This window comes from Capra hircus, chromosome 8, assembly GCF_001704415.2.
Source record: "Capra hircus breed San Clemente chromosome 8, ASM170441v1, whole genome shotgun sequence".
Classification (NCBI taxonomy): domain Eukaryota; kingdom Metazoa; phylum Chordata; class Mammalia; order Artiodactyla; family Bovidae; genus Capra; species Capra hircus.
The window spans coordinates 59961316-59977203 of record NC_030815.1 but is presented as its reverse complement, the minus strand read 5'-3'; the positions used below and the strand labels follow the sequence as shown (position 1 = coordinate 59977203).

Sequence of the window (15888 nt, the reverse complement as noted above, 5' to 3'; positions counted from 1 at the left end):
CACCTCTTGTGCTCAGAGAGATGTGGGGCATGTGGCTGGTAGACTTCTTTGTGAGGTCCAAGATGGGGACACTTTTCCCTAAGAGATAACCCTAACCATGCCAGCCTGTGCCCGTGGGTGGTAGAGATCCCCAAGCAGGGGCTCTAGGGCTCCTTTTCTCAGCCCTTATGGAAATGAAAGCATGGATGGAGTGGGCTGAATCCACACTCTAAGATGAGACCTCTGCATTTCCCGTGTACTAACAGGGACTATGATGCCTGCAGGGTGACAAGGATATAGAAAGAACTCGGACTGCAACTTCCTTCATCTTACCAATAAGTATTAGTACTTAGGATCTTTTTATTAGCAAATTATCCTGCTGCTGCTGCTGCTAAGTCGCTTCAGTCGTGTCCGACTCTGTGTGACCCCATAGACGGCAGCCCACCAGGCTCCCCCGTTCCTGGGATTCTCCAGGCAAGAACACTGGAGTGGGTTGCCATTTCCTTCTCCAATGTATGAAAGTGAAAAGTGAAAAGTGAAAGTGAAATCGCTCAGTCGTGTCCAACTCTTCGCGACCCCATGGACTGCAGCCTACCAGGCTCCTCTGTCCATGGGATTTTCCAGGCAAGAGTGTTGGAGTGGGGTGCCATTGCCTTCTCCAAGCAAATTATCCTACTTCTCTTTAAAACAAATCTTTTTTTTTCTTCTTCTTCTCTTGTTCCCCAAGTGTGCTTACATCTGACTTTCGGTTAAACAAATCAGCAGTTAGTTTTTATATTTTCAGAACTGTGCTCACCACTAATCAAGGTCAGGTATTCCCCAAGAACACGGCTCTCACGAGGCTACCCTTGCAGGTGCCTGTGACTCAGCACCCCCTTTTCAGATTCTTTTTTTTTCAATTGAAGTATAGTTGGTATTCAAGGTTGTGTTAGTTTCTGATATTCAGCAGAATGACCAGTTATATACACACACACACACTAAGACCAGTCTTCACCAGTTGCTTTTGATAGAGATTAGGCTTCAATCCAGAGAAGGCAATGGCACCCCACTCCAGTACTCTTGCCTGGAAAATCCTATGGATGGAGGAGCCTGGTGGGCTGTGGTCCATGGGGTTGCTAAGAGTCGGATATGACTGAGCGACTTCACTTTCACTTTTCACTTTCATGCATTGGAGAAGGAAATGGCAACCCACTCCAGTGTTCTTGCCTGGAGAATCCCAGGGACGGGGGAGCCTGGTGGGCTTCCGTCTATGGGGTCACACAGAGTCAGACACTACTGAAGCGACTTAGCAGCAGCAGGCTTCAATCCAAAGCTCCTCACCTCCTCCCAGCCTTCCCCCTCATCCACTTCTAAGGGAAACACACCATCCTCAGGCCTACTGAGCAAGCTCGGTTATGTCCCATACCACCTGACTCAGCTCACTGTCCCCCCGTGAGACTACCTGAAAGATTCCATGTTCCTAACCACCAGAGATCTCCAACTATCCAGAAGCCAGTTACCTGCCTGGCCTGTGACTCCGGAGCAATTTCCACCTACGGCATGACCCTGTTGCTCTTTCTCCAACCCCAGAGCTCTCTTTGCCCCTCATGTCCTCTGCTTAAGCCTGTAATCCTCAGCTCAGTATGCCCTCTGCTTTAGCCTGTAATCCTCAGTATGATGCTGAGGAACTGCAGGGAGGGCCAGCACCTCTGGAGCAGAGGGATGACCACCTTTAGCCTTGCAGAGACAAGGGCGGAGCCCCTTTAACAGATATCATTGTGGACAAAGCACAATCAGACCTTAGTTCTCTCCTCTCCTCCCAGGCGGAGAAGGCAATGACAACCTACTCCAGTACTCTTGCCTGGAAAATCCCATGGACAGAAGAGCCTGGTAGGCTGCAGTCCATGGGGTTACGAAGAGTCGGATACGACTGAGCGACTTCCCTTTCACTTTTTACTTTCATGCATAGGAGAAGGAAATAGCAACCCACTCCAGTGTTCTTGCCTGGAGAATCCCAGGAATGGGGGAGCCTGGTGGGCTGCCGTCTATGGGGTCGCACAGAGTCGGACATGACTGAAGTGACTTAGCAGCTCCTCCCAGGAAAGTCAGCAAGGCAAGGATGGAAACTTCCTAATCTAAGGAACATTAGTGAGTTAAGATTTACACAGAGCTGTCTGCAGCTTATCTAATTGGGTTTATGGAACACGGGCCCTACACTCCTGTGAGGCCTCCACCAAACTTTAAATTGCTTCTGGGATTAAAACTGGCCCCAAACAACCAGAGCTCTAGATTGCTCCATGGCTCCTTGACAGAACCTCTGGAGAGAGGGCCAGGGGCAAAGAGCATGACTGCCAGGACCTTGGGAAGCAGTTCCTTGAGCTGTTCTCGCTCCTGCCAGCTCACTGCGGGTGGGCAAGACCAGGGAAGGGAGCAATCAGAGCCCCTGCAGCTATGGCCAACGCCCAATTCTCACTCACTGGCTGTGAACTCTGAAGGGACTGCTCGGCTCCAAGACAGCTACACAGAGCTTCCTGCATGCTTCCAGGCACAGCCTCACCAGCAGGGGATGGTCAGGGCAGGCAGTTCAAGCTGTCACCTCCCTGCCCAAGACCTGCCCAGGTGAGCTCCTGTCCCCACCATGGCCTCCTCCCCACATGGGGCACAGACCTGTTTCTCTCTGTGGCCAAACCTTCTTCAGATTGGTGGGGAGCAGAGGATAGGTGGCACGAGTAGGGACCTAGTCACAGCTTCCATCTCTCTGAAGGGTTTTAAGGGGAAGGGAGCAGGCACGGCCTGGAAGTCTAGACCCACTTTGGGGCAGAGCAGGTTGAGGAGTGGGGATGATACTAGGAAAAGGAAGTTTTTGTTCAGTTTAAAGGAAAACTTTCCAACAATAGAGGATCTCTAATCAAGGAATGGGAGCCATGTACTCACATAACTCAAGGTATTCAAAGGAGCAATTGGAAAAATTGGGTCTCATAGAAAGCATTTACACAACGGAGGCGAAAGAGGCAAGACCAGTTATTTTACAACATTCCTGCCTAGTCTGACACTCTCTGGTCAACAGTATTAATATCTTGAATAACAGATCTCTTTTTCTCGAATGTTCCTGATACCTACAGTTAATCTCCTCTAATAATTGCATGAGGGTAGCTTGAGACTCTGCCTGGTTTCTCCCACCCAATTTCCCCCAGCCAGCACCAGCGTAATAGTCACAGATGCAGTGAATGAAGCCCAGGGACACACTGCTATGAGGCAAATGTCTTCGAGAAAGGTGTGACACCTCTATTTCACATGAGTGTCCTGGGGAAGTGAGGATGACCAGGACTTCATAATCAGTCCTTTGCTCCTCAGTAGACCTGCTCTGGTATGAATGGAGCAAAACTACATTCAGAGAGATGAAGGGAGAAGCTGAGGAGCCAGGCTCCATCCTAGCCCTATCTTCACTGAGCTTTAGTTTCATCTGTAATGTGAGAACTCTAGGCTTGAGTTTTTCTCTAATGTACTAGACCTACTTCTCTATGGTGACTGAAGTGCATCCTATAGGCATGTCTCCTTTGAGCCACTCCTCTGCAAAGCTGGGTAGAATTGTCTGTTTTCCTGTGGGGGAGAAAGCATTGTCATAGCACTGCAGTGGCTTTAATCAGCTCAGGAATAGAAGGGCCTGAGCTAGGAGCTGCGACTTACAAAACCGCTCCAAAAGCATAGAGCTTGGTCCAAAAGTCACTGATGCTCATACTTGGAGGCATGATGGACACTTGTCCTTGGACCCTGTCCCTGCTTCCCAGCCCCAGGGGCTGGTGAAGTCTGAGGAAGCTGCAGTTCTGGGGGCAAAGGCCATGGGTAGAGAGAGGGGATATGGACTGGCAGTGGTCTTCTGACCAGAAACTCCTTACTGACAGTGCAACAAAGGGAGGTCGCCAACCAGACTCACAAGAAATGAAGGATAAACCAGGCACCAAGTAACTAATGTTGCTGCTACGCAGACCCTAATACTCCTGGCCTCTGCTCACCACATTCTGTGTAGGACTCCATGTGGAGCCAAATTATCATCAGAAGAGTATCACACAAGCACAGAATTAGAGCCAGGAAAGTGAGTGAGGTGATGGCAATTGTCAGCATCACTGTGACAGCCTGAAGCCCCCAAGGACCTGCAGGGACAATGTGGGGACAGGCAGGCCGGGATCAGGCAGCACACCCTCAGAGTTCCTCTCTTACAGTCCTCACGGGGATCCATGCTTATACATCCCTCCCTTCAAGTGAATTAACATTACTGATTAGGCTAAAATTCTATCATATATCATGGTTTGATTAGATTTCCAGGGTCTGCTTTTCCTGCTCTAAATTTGATATATCCTGACTTTTAAGGTAACTTTAGTGAATAGTGAATTTCATCCTTTAGATGCAAATACTATAAGTTAGCACGTCAAAGGTTAAATTTAATTGTAAATTCTGGAAGTACATATTGATCCCCATAAACATGTGTTTCCTGTCCTCAGTTTTCCTGAGGGTAGAAGAGACAATTTAAAATGAAACTGGCCAACCAATCCACTGTGGCAGGATTCATCTTGCTGGGGCTGTCAGATCAGCCGAAGCTGGAGAAAATGTTCTTTGTGCTCATCCTGCTCACATACCTGGTGATCCTGCTGGGCAATGGGGTCCTCATCCTGGTGACCATCCTTGACTCCCGCCTGCACACGCCCATGTACTTCTTCCTGGGGAACCTCTCCTTCCTGGACATCTGCTACACAACCTCTTCCATCCCTCTAGTCCTAGATGGCTTCCTTACTCCCAGGAAAACCATCTCTTTCTCAGCCTGTGCCATACAGATGTTCCTCTCTTTTGCCATGGGAGCCACAGAGTGTGTGCTTCTGGGCATGATGGCATTTGATCGCTACATGGCCATCTGCAATCCCCTGAGATACCCTGTGGTCATGAGAAAGGCTGTCTGTGTGTCCATGGCTGCCAGCTCCTGGCTGGCTGGTGGAGCTAACTCCTTGGTACAGATCTCTCTTGCAGTACAGTTACCCTTCTGTGGGGACAATGTCATCAACCACTTCACCTGTGAGATCCTGGCTGTCCTGAAGTTGGCCTGTGCGGACATCTCCATCAATGTGGTCAGTATGGGGGTGGCCAATGTGATCTTCCTGGGGGTCCCAGTTCTGTTCATCTTTGTCTCCTACATCTTCATCCTCACCACCATCCTGAGGATCCCCTCAGTTGAGGGGAGGAAAAAGGCCTTCTCTACCTGCTCTGCCCACCTCACTGTGGTGGTCATCTTCTATGGGACTATTCTTTTCATGTATGGGAAGCCCAAATCCAAGGACCCCCTGGGGGCAGATAACCAGGATGTTTCAGACAAGCTCATCTCCCTCTTCTATGGGGTGCTGATTCCCATGCTCAACCCCATCATTTACAGCCTCAGAAACAAGGATGTGAAGGTCACTGTGAAGAATCTTGTGAGTCAGAAATGCTTCCCTAAGTGACGGTGGGAGAAAGCAATGAGTGTATCTTGCAGTTCTCTAGGGGATTCCCTAGGGAATGGCCACTTGGTAAGCATAGACCGGCTCCATGATCCTCCACATCAGTATCATCAGAAGACAGATACCCAAAATGCACGTATAGATAGGGCTTTTCTGAATAACTTAAAATAGAACATCAAGTCTTTAGAATGAAGAGGGGGCTATGCTTAATCACCTAGAAGCAAGGATAAGTGACTATTAGAATATATTTTTATTCTGAAAAAAAAATTAAAATTAAAATTTTATACAAAATTGCTTCTTTCTTTGTTCATGTGCAGACTAGCTCCAACTTGTACGTGTAATCATGTTGTTTTCTGCTCACTGTATAATGGGGAGCACGGCAGTGAGGAAAAGTCACTTCTTTTTAAAATTTATTTCTTTTTAATTGGAGGATAACTGCTTTATAATATTGTTTGTTTCTGCCCATACATCAACATGAATCAGCCATAGGTATACATAAGTCCTCTCCCCCTTGAACTTCCTTTCTGAAAAGTCATTGCTTAATTGGTGTCCAAACCAAAAACCAATCTGCCATTTTGGAAAATTACCAAAACCAAAACATCCCAAATGACAATATTTAGCCCCCTTTTCACTGCAGGGGCTCAGAGTGTTTCTCAGAGCCAATTTTATATCCCAAATATAAAATCCCAGAGCCAATTTTGGGAAACTCCTTCTTCTCCTCTGTGCATAGAGCACGTCTATGCCTATCCAGATTTGCAGAAGAGTTGTTTCAACACCAACTGAAATTAGATATTGCAGGCCAAGGGCAAAATTTATAGAAGTCTCTATTTAATCACTGTTGTTCTGTCGCTCAGTCACGTCTGACTCTTTGTGGCCCCGTGGACTGCAGTGCACCAGGCTTCCCTGTCCTTCACTACCTCCTGGAGTTTGCTCAAACTCATGTCCATTGGGTCGATGATACTCTGAGTCCTTTCCTTTCCCTGGAATTAATGTTTGCAACCATCCAAACCTCCGTGGTCACACTTGATCATATCTAAGATTTGGATCGAACATGGGCACCAGCTGCTAAAATATCTTTCTGTAATGACCCTTGTGGTTAAAAGCATAGACTGTGAAGCTAAACTCATGTCGAGCGCCTCTGACTATGTAACTTCATTACAAACATTACTTAATATCATAGACTCTTGTTTTCTAATGTGTGAAACAGTGATGATTAAACCAACCCCAAGGAGTTGTGGTGGGGATTAAGTTAAAACGGGGCATCATATATATTAAAAATGCACACTGGTCAGCAAAGAATAGCCTCTCAATTAATAAATGAACAGTGTTTATTATTAATGAAATATGTCAAATAATTTCTTTGAGGGAGCTTCATGACACAGATAGAGTTCAAAATCACACTTAATTGGATCAATTTGTGTTTTTTTTGCAGCACACTTTTGGCCAGATTTGTAGCTTATGAACCAACAATCTCATTTCTCTGGGCATTTTCCCATCACCCCTCATCCTCATCTACAGAGATGAGGGACTCAGGTTTGTGCTGTCTGATGCTAACTCTATCTAGAACAAGCAGGTTCTTTCTGCCAGGTTTTGGGGATTGTCATTAATGCCCAAAGACTTGCTGGATCTATAACATGCAAACATGGGAGCTACAAGGAAATCATGTTTGAACATGTGTCTTGGGGAACTAACTGTACATAATAAACCAACATGTATTATATAGTATAATATACAGCTAATGTATATATTAAGTCTAGATAGGAAATAAAGTTTATTTTGACAGAGAGTGTTAAACAGAAAACAAGTCTGCAAAAATAAAAGAACAGCCAAAGAGCAAAGACAGGAGATGAAGGCATCTTCCTATGTTCTCAGTTCTTGGTTTCCTTTTTTCCCTAGATCTGGCCACATTACTGCACTTTTAGCTCCAAAGGACACCCCTACATCCTGGTACTAGATTCTGTTTCTCACTAATCTAGATTGTTACTTGCTTTGGTGGGGGGTAATAAAAGTCACATCTAATATGATTACTAACTTGTGTGAAATAGATACGCTCTTTCCTGTGCATGTGCAGAATGCCAGGCCTTGTGCACTGCAAAAGTCTCTTAGAAATCAGTTTTGAAATAATCATTCTGAAGTCAACATGTAGTACTTCTTGCGATCAATTATCCATTCCTGCTACAGTGGATTTGCTCTCTGTGGATTCTATCACCGGTAAATTTGGAACATGTCTAGGGGTTGATGTATTACAGGAGGTCTAGGTTCAAATCTTTGCCCTCCCACATAGAGCTGGGTGGCCATGAGTGTGTCCTCTGTGCTTGAGAAATATTCATCTGCACAATGAAGGGGGCGTACAGAGTATCTCAGGTGACCCCCACCTGTGAATTTCCCTGAACCTATGGTTCCTTTCTCTAGTTGGACGGTCCCTTGAAGAGAACACAGCAATGTCTTATAGTAGTATTTCATTATTTGAAGCTGAGTGTGGTATTTCTCACCTCCTTAACATTCTGTGTTCCAAGAGATTCTTCAGAGCCTCCATCTTCCCCTCTAGGCTTAACAAACAATAAAATGATTCAGGGAGCTGATGTTATCCAACCTCTGCTATTGGTACAACTGAGTAGCCATGATAGCAGAAGGCTATCTGTGGGCTAACCGTCAGGGCCTCGCATTCACAGAGGCTGATGTAGCTACTTCAGCAGCTGAATATTCGAACTGGCAGCAAGAGACCAACATTCATTTGAAAAGACTCATCAGCCACCTGGTCGTGAGCTGATTGCATTAGACCATTTTCCTTCTGGAAGGGACAGAGACTCACCTTGACTAAAATCAACACCTTTTCTGACTATAGGTCATCTTTCCTCTCTATAGGGTATTAGCAAATATCACTCTCTGAAAGCTCATGGAAGGTTTGATTTAACAGCATGGAATCCTGCACAAAATCTCATCAGACCAAGGGGCTCATTTACCAAAGTAGATGCTGCTGTGGAATCAATATTATGGGTTCCACTGACCCTTCCACATCATGCACCATCCAGAAGTAGCTGGCCAAACACAGTTGACATAATGGCCTTTTGAAAGCTAAGGCACTGGCAGTTGCAGATGAAAACAACAATGAGATACCACTACACATCATCAGAATGGCTAAAATTTTAGACTGACAACACCAAATGTTGGCAAGAATGTGATATGAGACATCTTGTGCTTTTAGGATGAGAATGTAAAATAGTACACATGCTTTGGCATAAGACCTATCCATTTCTTAGAAAACTAAGTGTAAACCTGTGTGATGATCCAGAATCTCATTCAGATATTTAGCCAAGAAGAGTTGAAATATACATCTACAAAAGGATTTGTATGAAAGTGTTAATAATGGTTTATTCATAACAGCCAAAACTAGAAACAGCTCAGATGCCCATCAAGAAGAAGATGGATAAACAAAGATGTTCATTTAATGAAATACTACTCAGTAATAGAAAGGGACAAGCTAAAAAACCATGTAAAAACGTGACAGATTTTAAGAACCTTATTCTGTATATAAAGACTTGCACATGATTCCGTTTATTTGATGTTTCTGAAAAGGTAATACTTTAAAAAGAGTGAAAAATATTAGGAGACTGCTAATAATAATAGTTTATATTCTTGCCTTGAGAACCACATGAACAATATGAAAAGGCAAAAAGATAGGACACTGAAAGAGGAACTCCCCAGGTCAGTAGGTGCCCAATATGCTACTGGAGATCAGTGGAGAAATAACTCCAGAAAGAATGAAGGGATGGAACCAAAGCAAAAACAATAACCAGTTGTGGATGTGACTGGTGATAGAAGCAAAGGTCTGATGCTGTAAAGAGCAATATTGCATAGGAACCTGGAATATTAGGTCCATAAATCAAGGCAAATTGGAAGTGGTCAAACAAGAGATGGCAAGAGTGAATGTCGACATTCTAGGAATCAGCAAACTAAGATAGACTGGAATGGGTGAATTTAACTCAGATGACCATTATATCTACTATGTGGGCAGGAATCCCTTAGAAGAAATGGGTAGCCATCATGGTCAACAAAAGAGTCCGAAATGCAGTACTTGGATGCAGTCTCAAAAATGACAGAATGATCTCTGTTCGTTTTCAAGGCAAACCATTAAATATCACGGTAATCCAAGCTTATGTCCCAATCAGTAGTAATGCTGAAGAAGCTGAAGTTGAACGGTTCATGAAGACCTACAATACCTTTAAGAACTAACACCCCCAAAAGATGTCCTTTTCATTATAGGGGACTGGAATGCAAAAGTAGGAAGTCAAGAAAACACCTGGAGTAACAGACAAATTTGGCCATGGAATACAGAATGAAGCAGGGCAAAGGCTAATAGAGTTCTGCCAAGAGAACCCACTGTTCATAGCAAACACCCTATTCCAACAACACAAGAGAAGACTCTACACAAGGACATTACCAGATAGTCAACACTGAAATCAGATTGATTACAGTCTTTGCAGCCGGAGACGGAGAAGCTCTATACAGTCAGCAAAAACAAGAGTGGGAGCTGACTGTGGCTCAGATCATGAACTCCTTATTGCCAAATTCACACTTAAATTAAAGAAAGTAGGGAAAACCACTAGACCATTCAGGTATGACCTAAATCAAATCCCTTATGATTATACAGTGGAAGTGAGAAATAGATTTAAGGGACTAGATCAGGACTAGAGTACCTGATGAACTATGGACAGAGGTTTGTTACATTGTATAGGAAACAGGGATCAAGACCATCCCCATGGAGAAGAAATGCAAAGAAGCAAAATGGCTGTCTGAGGAGGCCTTACAAATAGCTGTGAAAAGAAAAGGGAAAAGGAGAAAAGGAAAGATATTCCCATTTAAATGCAGAGTTCCAAAGAAGAGCAAGGAGAGATAAGAAAACCTTCTTCAGTGATCAATGCAAAGAAATAGAGGAAAACAACAGAATGGGAAAGACTAGAGATCTCTTCAAGAAAATTAGAGATACCAAGGGAACATTTCATGCAAAGATGGGCTTGATAAAGGACAGAAATGATATGGATTTAACAGAAGCAGAAGATATTAAGAAGAGGTGGCAAGAATACACAGGAGAACTGTACAAAAAAGATCTTCACGACCCAGATAATCATGATGGTGTGATCACTCACCTAGAGCCAGACATCCTGGAATGTGAAGTCAAGTGGACCTTAGGAAGCATCACTGCGAACAAAGCTAATGGAGGTGATGAAATTCCAGTTAAGCTATTTCAAATCCTGAAAGATGATGCTGTGAAAGTGCTGCACTCAACATGCCAGCAAATTTGGAAAACTCAGCAGTGGCCACAGGACTGGAAAAGTCCAGTTTTCATTCCAATCCCAAAGAAAGGCAATGCCAAAGAATGCTCAAACTACTGCACAATTGTACTCATCTCACATGCTAGTAAAGTCATGCTGAAAATTCTCCAAGCCAGGCTTCAGCAATACATGAACCGTGAACTTCCAGATGTTCAAGCTGGTTTTAGAAAAGGCAGAGGAACCAGAGATCAAATTGCCAACATCCTCTGGATCATGGAAAAAGCAAGAGAGTTCCAGAAAAACATCTATTTCTGCTTTCTTGACTATGCCAAAGCCTTTGACTGTGTGGATCACAATAAACTGTGGAAAATTCTGAAAGAGATGGGAATACCAGACCACCTTACCTGTCTCTTGAGAAACCTGTACGTAGGGCAGGAAGCAATAGTTAGAACTGGACATGGAACAACAGACTGGTTCCAAATAGGAAAAGGAGTACATCAAGACTGTACATTATCACCCTGCTTGTTTAACTTATATGCAGTGTACATCACGAGAAATGCTGGGCTGGAAGAAGCACAAGCTGGAATCAAGATTGCTGGGAGAAATATCAATCACCTCAGATATGCAGATGACACCACCCTTATGGCAGAAAGTGAAGTAAGCCAGAAAGAAAAACACCAATACAGTATACTAACGCATATATATGGAATTTCGAAAGATGGTAATGATAACCCTGTATGCAAGACAGGAAAAGAGACACAAATGTATAGAATAGTCTTTTGGACTCTGTGGGAGAGGGCAAGGGTGGGATGATTTGGGAGAATGGCATTGAAACATGTATAATATGTATGTGAAATGAATCACCAGACCAGGTTTGATGCATGATACAGGATGCTCGGGGCTGATGCACTGGGATGACCCAGAGGGATAGTATGGGGAGGGAGGTGGGAGGGGGTTCAGGATGGGGAACATGTGTACACCCATGGCAGATTCATGGTGATGTATGGCAAAACCAATACAATATTGTAATGTAATTAGCCTCCAATTAAAATAAATAAATTTATATTAAAAAATTTTTTTAAGAAAGTGAAGAGGAATTAAAAAGCCTCTTGATGAAAGTGAAAGAGGAGAGTGAAAAAGTTGGCTTAAAAGTCAACATTCAGAGAGCTAAGATCATGGCATCTGGTCCCATCACTTCATGGGAAATAGATGGGAAACAGTGGAAACAGTGTCAGACTTTATTTTGGGGGGTTCCAAAATCACTGCAGGTGGTGACTGCAGCCATGAAATTAAAAGACGCTTACTCCTTGAAGGCAAAGTTATGACCAACCTAGAAAGCATATTGAAAAGCAGAGACATTACTTTGCCAACAAAGGTCCGTCTAGTCAAGGCTATGGTTTTTCCAGTAGTCATGTATGGATGTGAGAGTTGGACTGTGAAGAAAGCTGAGTGCTGAAGAATTGATGCCTTTGAACTGTGGTGTTGGAGAAGACTCTTGAGAGTCCCTTGGACTGCAAGAAGATGCAACTAGTCCATCCTTTAGGAGATCAGTCCTGGGTGTTCATTGGAAGGACTGATGTTGAAGCTGAAACTCCAATACTTTGGCCACCTCATGCGAAGAGGTGACTCATTGATAAAGACCCTAATTCTGGGAAGGATTGGGGGCAGGAGAAGGGGACGACAGAGGATGAGATGGCTGGATGGCGTCACTGACTCGATGGACATGGGTTTGGGTAGACTCTGGGAGTTGGTGATGGATAGGGAGGCCTGGCGTGCTGTGATTCATGGGGTCGCAAAGAGTCAGGCATGACTAAGAGACTGAACTGAACTGAACTGACTAATAGTAATAATGAGGACTGACTGGCAAGGGGCATGAGAAAATCTTGGTTGTGCTGTAAACATTCTGTAATGATAAGATTTGCTTACATGGGTGTGAACATTTGTCAAACCTCATTGGATGATATACTTAAGATTTATTTTATTATGGCTAAGAACACAACATGAAATATACTCTTTTAGCAATATTTTAAGTGTATATTACACTACTATTGACTATGGGTACAATGCTGTACATGGATCTCTAGAGTTTAATCATCTTGCTAAACTGGAACTTTATACCCATTTATTAAGTAACTCACATTTGCCCCTCCTCCTGGTCACTGGCCACTACATTCCATTCTTTGATTCTATGGATTGATTTTATTGGGTGAGCAATGAACTTAAGATTTATGTATTTCACTGTGAGTAGATTTTACCCCAAAAATAGACTACTATCTGTCTGTCTGTCTAAATATACAGACTTTTTAGTGACTGCTATTGGCAAGCCACAAATTTGTCTAGTAAACTTTCTAGCAGCTTCATTATAGAAGGAAGGTGTATCCTATCAGGTGCTTGTTCTTTTATTTGTTACTATTTCTTTCCCATAAATAACAGTGAGAAACTCCTTTTATAAGTAGGTCATCTGAGGGCCTGAGATTCTCTGGGCTACTTGGACTGATGGCAGAGTCTGATTTGCCAGGATAGCTTTTGGTCATGATTTTATTATATACTTATTGAGTTACTGTTTAACTTCTACTATTTGTTGAGTCATTGTAGCTGGTTGTGCTCAGTTCAGGCTCACATTGTCAGTGTAACTGAGCACATCTATAATGACTTATTGTCTTCCTATCTTTGAAGGGCTAATTTGTAAAAGAAGTAACCATGTCCTGCCGTTGATGTTCAGTTGCTCAGTTGTGTGTGACTCATTCTTTACATTAGCAGCAGCTACTAAAGGTGAGAGGGTTATGTAAGGCCATGATATCCAGTAGGAAAGAATTACTGTGGTCATCTTAAAAGCTGCTATCACATCCCAGATTCCACTATACTTCCTGTCCCATAATGTTTTTCACACACATGACATACTGAGGCTGCGGAAGAAATACTCAAGCCCAAGACCCATGCCAACCTCCATCACCAGGACGGTAAATCCCTTTTCTCCATCCTTTGCTTGTCTCTTCATGTGTAAATTTGCCCTTACTGTCCCTGGCCAGAAAATATCTCCTCCTTGAAGTTTCCCCATGGCTCTGGGTGGAAGTTCCCCCAAGCGTATAAATCGTGACTTTGAGCACTTGGTTTTGAAGCAGTGTGTCCGTAGCAGCTGATTCCACAATGCTGTGAACACAGAGTATTCCTAAATAACACTTATCTCCCCAGCTGCTGATTTCAAGAAGTTAAAACATTTTGAAGTGTGTACAAATTCAAGCAGCACCTGGAAATGCTTCCCCTGATGCCCTTCAGTGGCCTCAGAGTGGAAAGTTCCAGCAGGAACAAAGGAATGAGAAAAAGAAGCTTTTCCTGGAGTGCTTTCAGCATAATTGGATCTTGGGGACATTGTCCCAAAAGTATAAAAAGTTCCCTGACTTTGTATGCTTCCATTTCCAAACTTTTAATCACTTTAGGGAACACAATAGTCCCAACTGCAGTTCTGATTTCAAATTGCCTTCTACATGGACTGGTTGTTCCTTTAGAAAGTTTGCCTAAAACACAGAAATAAGACAGAGTGGGAGGAATTGGCTTCCACCCCTTCTTCTCATCAGAGCTGGACATCTCAGCCTGGACCTTTCAAACTAGTGATGATATTTCTGGCCCAAGTACTGTTCCCAGACCATAGGGACCCTTTCTCAGTAGGTTCCTAAAAAAGGTAAGTGAGGGTTCTTATAAGAGTAATCCTCAACCTTTTATCAGCACAGGGATATTTCCAGCTTCTTGATTTTTTGAAGGGACTGGGGCTTGGGAAGGGAGGAAATGAAACAATTTCAGTGATATCACAAAGACCGAGGGCCATTCAAAACTCCTTGGCTAGAAAAACCTAGATGGCAAGAAGCCTCTGAAACTTTTGTCTCATTTCATGGATTCCTCTAACTTCAGAGACACCCCTAGGATGAGACGGTCCCACAGTTTCAGAGCCTCTTCTGTACAACTCCAGGGAGCACCATTCACACTATAGCCACAGAAATGGCTGAAGCTGTCCTGCTGTTATGCTCCAGAGGTGCCATTTATATTGCCTATAATGAAAACAGTTTCTGGAAGCTGCTCATCAATGGCCTGGTCTCTGGTGGGCCTCATGGGCTGAACAACCCAGCCTTTCTGAGCCCTCCTGGCCCACTTCAACAAGCACAGCTCTACTTTATACTTGGTGTGATGTGTGCTGTGCTAAATCACGTTAGTTGTGTCTGACTCTGTGACCCCATGGACAGTAGCCTGCCATGCTCCTCTGTCCATGGGATTCTCCAGGCAAGAATATTGGAGTGGGTTTCCATGCCCTCCTCCAGGGGATCTTTCCAACCCAGGGATGGAACCTATGTCTTCGATGTCTCCTGCATTGGCAGGCAGGTCCTTTACCAATAGCGCCACCTGGGAAGCCCACTATATACTTGGAGCGGGGGTTCTGAATTTAAGGAAACAAAAGTTCTTTCTCTTAAAGAGTTTGAACATCATTGATCTGTTCCAATTCCAAAGCAGAAGAGAGTAACCTGAGAGTCTAAGAGAGGGAAGGATCACTGAAGTGTACCCCGCAGGTTAGAATGCAGCCCAAATCTCCGTGCTTATAGACCTGATGTATTTGCACAAATACAATGCAATTTTTAAAGGAAGCTGACCACTATCATATGGACAAGAAAAACTTAGAAAACTACCTGCTTGGTTCAATATGAAAAAGAATTTTCTAATACTCTAGAGCTCTGAAAATATGGAGTAGATTGTTTAGGAATGTAGTGGACTCTTCATCACTAGAGGAAATCAAGCTGAAACCGAAAACCATGCATCAGTGTGGTGCAGAGAAAGATCTACAATGGGAGACAGAGTTGGACTAGATTACTTGGGGGGCATAATCAGTGACAGGATATAAGTCTGGATAATATACCTAGAAGCTTAGCCAAAAGGTTCATGGACTATCAGTGTCCACTGATTCCTGAGTGGACGTTTATCAAGAGGGAATGATAACAACAACAAAAAGAAAATAGCAACATAACAAAGATGTTGTTTAAGGGTACAAACTTGCCATTCCCTTCTCCAGCGGACGTTCCCAACCCAGGGACTGACCTTGGGTCTCCTGCATTGCAGGCAGATTCTTTACCATCTGAGTCACCAGGGAAGACTTTTTTTTTTTTTTTGCTTCAGTCATGTCTGACTCTTTT

General features: G+C 43.8%; 1 protein-coding gene across 1 annotated transcript; it reads left to right on the top strand.

The window, feature by feature from the left end:
- On the top strand, positions 4488–5444 carry LOC102181391 (olfactory receptor 13C7-like). The gene has a single exon (XM_005683941.2). The coding sequence runs from the start codon at positions 4488–4490 to the stop codon at positions 5442–5444; it is 957 nt and encodes a 318-aa protein (XP_005683998.2).

Excerpts from the sequence above, each read along its gene's own strand:
- LOC102181391 (XM_005683941.2), top strand. The coding sequence starts at position 4,488 with ATGAAACTGGCCAACCAATCCACTGTGGCAGGATTCATCTTGCTGGGG.